The 4573-nt window shown below is 46.6% G+C and overlaps 1 protein-coding gene across 1 annotated transcript in view; it reads left to right on the forward strand.

Annotated features, from left to right (window-relative positions):
* LOC135208944 (uncharacterized) overlaps nucleotides 1–2262 on the forward strand; it is a 2754-nt gene extending 492 nt beyond the window's left edge. Inside the window, exon 1 of the mRNA XM_064241501.1 lies at nucleotides 1–2262. This exon is cut by the window's left edge and continues 492 nt beyond it. Coding sequence (XP_064097571.1) covers nucleotides 1–2104 — 2104 coding nt within the window. The 3' untranslated portion in view covers nucleotides 2105–2262.
* The last annotated feature ends 2311 nt before the right edge of the window (nucleotides 2263–4573 follow it).

Raw genomic sequence — 4573 nt, forward strand, 5'->3', positions numbered from 1 at the left:
ATCCCCACATCGGTCCCTAACAGTCTACCGACCAGCGAAAAGATTAGGACTCAGGAGAATTCGAGAGTACTACCTTCCTAGGAGAAGGAAAGATAATTTCCCTCGTGCGTCGAGAAGCGTCGAGAGGAAGATGGAGGCGACGGAAGCGCCAACAGCAAGACAGTTCCCTCCGAGACAAAACTTGCCTCACGACGGAAAGCTAGAAACTAGACGAATTCTCCGGCCGAAGAGAGGGCTTAGCGTGAGGCAGAACCTTCTGAATCGAAGAGCAGAAGGTTTCTGTAGTAGTACTGTTATGCAGGACGGCAGAGGAACGAAGAGGAAGTTCCAGGAGGCCGAAGTGAAAGACCCCGACACCAAACGGGCAAGGACAAAGGAAGATGGCTGGCTTGTAGCTGGAAACACTCCTTGTTATACCCAGTTGCTGGCAAGGAGCAGCTTTCCCCGGCCAGAGCCTATGGACTTGGAAGAGGAACTTGCTACGTTCTGTGCCCCTGAGACCAAAGCAGCGCCCCGCAAATGGAAGAGGAGGTACGTGAGGAACAGAGCAGCGAATCGTTTCCCTCGAGTGCTGAGAAACATCGAGGGAATGAAGAGAAAGATAGAGGACGCAGGGGAGTCATCCCTGTCCAACATGAGACTCAGGAAGGATGAAGACGAAGCGGCGACTGCTAGTCCTACCCGAAGGCCTCCTCTGAAAGCAATGCGAGGAGGTATGATAAAGGTGGTAGCTCTGAGGAAGAGGTTTGCGGATAATTCCCAGAGAAGGCCACAAGACTGTCAGGGAAAGAAGAGGAAGCTGGAGGAGGACGAGGAAATTATTGCATCCGTCGATCAGGAGAAAATGGAGGCCAAAGGCAAGACGGAACCCCTGAACAAAAGACGGAAGGCGGACCAAAGCCCTCCTCCTCCTCGCAGTCCACCAAAGGCACCGAAAAGGCTACCTCGGCAGGCAAAGGCCAACGCAGTGGACAGAATCCACAAGGTGTATGGTGTCCCCGCCGAGAGAACTAAGCCGGGCCATAGTGCAGCAGCTGACGAGGAGAAAATGAAAAAGGTAAATGAAAAAGTTGAGGAAAAAGCTCAGAAAAAGGCAGAAGCAGCAAAAGGAGAGAGAACGGACGTTTCCCCCGACAAACCTCAACAGAAGAAGCTGGGGAAAAGGAAAAGGAAAAAAGAGCCTCCGAAGAATCAGGCTGAAAAAAAACAGAAGAAGCAGAAGAAAATGGAGGCTCCAAAGAACCAGGCTGAGAAGAATAAGAAGAAAGAGGAGCCTCAGAAGAAGCAATCTGAGAAGAGAACGAAGAAAGGTGCGAAAGGCCCCCAAAATCAGAAGGACACACGGAAGACAGAAGCCATAATGATGATTGAGGCTGAGGTTGCCGAGCTCCTCAAGGAAGGAAAGGAGCTGGGCGCGGGGACCTACGGAACCGCTTACAAGGTCGTCCACAAGGGAGAGGTAGCCGTCCTAAAGGTGGCCAATTCACGCCTGTGGAGTGTGAAAGCGGCTTTCAAAAAGGAAGCGAAGGTTCTTCAGGCCCTCAATGGCACAGGAGGTGCTCCTCTGCTGTTTGGCACCTGCAGCAAACCAGCAGCTATCCTCATGGAGTTTTGCCCTGGCGAAGAGTTCCTCTCGTTTATAAACGACTCGAAGAACTCTCCTTCCCTCGCTTTGGGAATCCTTCCGGACATTGCGAGGGAACTGCACCAGATCCACTTGGCAGGTTACGTCCACGTGGATTTGAAGACGGATAACGTCATGGTCCACGTCCCAGAAGGCAAGGGCAAGAAACAGGTGAAGCCCAGGATAATCGACTTCGGAATAGCTGTGGAAAGGAGAAAGGTAATAGAGCTATATCCGAATTTTTCAGATTCCATCTACCCGCCTGAGTACACGGAAGGTGCGCCGGCGCAGCCCTCTGGGGACGTATATTCCATGGGATGTCTTATTGAGGATACGATCTATGCCTTCACCGATCACATCCCACAGCACTATGAGGAAATTATAAACATGGCGAAGAACGAGAACCCAAGACTTCGCCCAACAGTCCCAAAGTTAGTGAAACTGTTAGAAGCAGCAAGAAAGATGCCCGACCTACAATAGAAACCACAGGGGTAGCCAAGACAGTATAAAAAAGCCCCTAGACACCTTCTAGTATTGCTCTGTTCCTCTATGGAGATTCTGCATGTAGAAAGTCTCTGTTATGCGAACAACTGGTCGGATTTCTAGATCATCTAGAAACACGGCTCGCAGAGGGAAGCAGTCCACCGCTTCTAGTATGCTATGTTCCTTAATGGAGATTCTACTTGTAGAAAAACTCTGTTATGCGAACAACTGGTCGGATTTCTAGATCATCTAGAAACACGGCTCGCAGAGGGAAGCAGTCCACCGCTTCTAGTATGCTATGTTCCCTAATGGAGATTCTACTTGTAGAAAACATCTGTTATGCGAACAACTGGTCGGATTTCTAGATCATCTAGAAACACGGCTCGCAGAGGGAAGCAGTCCACTGCTTCTAGTATGCTATGTTCCTTAATGGACATTCTACTTAAAGAATACCTCTGTTATGTGAACAACTGGTCGGATTTCTAGATCATCTAGAAACACGGCTTGCAGAAGGAAGCAGATGGACCGCTTCTAGTATGCTATGTTCCTTAATGGAGATTCTACTTGTAGAAAAACTCTATTATGCGAACAACTGGTCGGATTTCTAGATCATCTAGAAACACGGCTCGCAGAGGGAAGCAGTCCACCGCTTCTAGTATGCTATGTTCCTTAATGGAGATTCTACTTGTAGAAAAACTCTGTTATGCGAACAACTGGTCGGATTTCTAGATCATCTAGAAACACGGCTCGCAGAGGGAAGCAGTCCACTGCTTCTAGTATGCTATGTTCCCTAATGGAGATTCTACTTGTAGAAAACATCTGTTATGCAAACAACTGGTCGGATTTCTAGATCATCTAGAAACACGGCTCGCAGAGGGAAGCAGTCCACTGCTTCTAGTATGCTATGTTCCTTAATGGAGATTCTACTTGTAGAAAAACTCTGTTATGCGAACAACTGGTCGGATTTCTAGATCATCTAGAAACACGGCTCGCAGATGGAAGCAGTCCAGCGCTTCTAGTATGCTATGTTCCTTAATGGAAATTCTGCTTGTAGAGAAACTCTGTTATGTGAACAACTGGTCGGATTTCTAGATCATCTAGAAACATGGCTTGCAGAGGGAAGCAGATGGACCGCTTCTAGTATGCTATGTTCCCTAATGGAGATTCTACTTGTGGAAAACATCGATTATGCGAACAACTGGTCGGATTTCTAGATCATCTAGAAACACGGCTCGCAGAGGGAAGCAGTCCACTGCTTCTAGTATGCTATGTTCCTTAATGGAGATTCTACTTAAAAAATACCTCCGTTATGCGAACAACTGGTCGGATTTCTAGATCATTTAGAAACACGGCTTGCAGAGGTAAGCAGATGGACCGCTTCTAGTATGCTATGTTCCTTAATGGAGATTCTACCTGTAGAAAAACTGTTATGTGAACAACTGGTCGGATTTCTAGATCATCTAGAAACACGGCTTGCAGAGGGAAGCAGATGGACCGCTTCTAGTATGCTATGTTCCTTAATGGAGATTCTACTTGTAGAAAAACTCTATTATGTGAACAACTGGTTGGATTTCTAGATCATCTAGAAACACGGGTCGGAGAGGGAAGCAGTCCACCGCTTCTAGTATGCTATGTTCCTTAATGGAAATTCTGCTTGTAGAAAAACTCTGTTATGTGAACAACTGGTCGGATTTCTAGATCATCTAGAAACACGGCTTGCAGACGGAAGCAGTCTAATGCTTCTAGTATGCTATGTTTCTTAATGGAGATTCTACTTGTAGAAAAACTCTGTTATGCAAACAACTGCTCGGATTTCTAGATCATCTAGAAACACGGCTCGCAGAAGGAAGCAGTCTACTGCTTCTAGCATGCTATGTTCCTTAATGGAGATTCTACTTGAAGAATACCCTCGTTATGCGAATACTGGTTGGAAATCTAGATCATCTAGAAACACGGCTCGCAGAGGGAAGCAGTCTACTGCTTCTAGTATGCTATGTTCCTTAATAGAGATTCTACTTGAAGAATACCTCTGTTATGCGAACAACTGGTCGGATTTCTAGATCATCTACAAACACGGCTCACAGAGGGAAGCAGTCCACCGCTTCTAGTATGCTATGTTCCTTAGTGGAGGTTCTACTTGTAGAAAAACTCTGTTATGCGAACAACTGGTTGGATTTTTATATCACCTAGAAACACGGTTCCCAGAGGGAAGCAATCCACTGCTTCTAGTAAGCTATGTTCCTTAATGGAGATTCTACTTGTAGAAAACATCTGTTATGTGAACAACTGGTCGGATTTCTAGATCATCTAGAAACACGGCTCACAGAAGGAAGCAGTCCACCGCTTCTAGTATGCTATATTCCTTAGTGTAGGTTCTACTTGTAGAAAAACTCTGTTATGCGAACAACTGGTTGGATTTCTATATCACCTAGAAACACGGTTCGCAGAGGGAAGCAGTCCACTGCT

This window comes from Macrobrachium nipponense, chromosome 37 (assembly GCF_015104395.2).
Source record: "Macrobrachium nipponense isolate FS-2020 chromosome 37, ASM1510439v2, whole genome shotgun sequence".
Taxonomy (NCBI): domain Eukaryota; kingdom Metazoa; phylum Arthropoda; class Malacostraca; order Decapoda; family Palaemonidae; genus Macrobrachium; species Macrobrachium nipponense.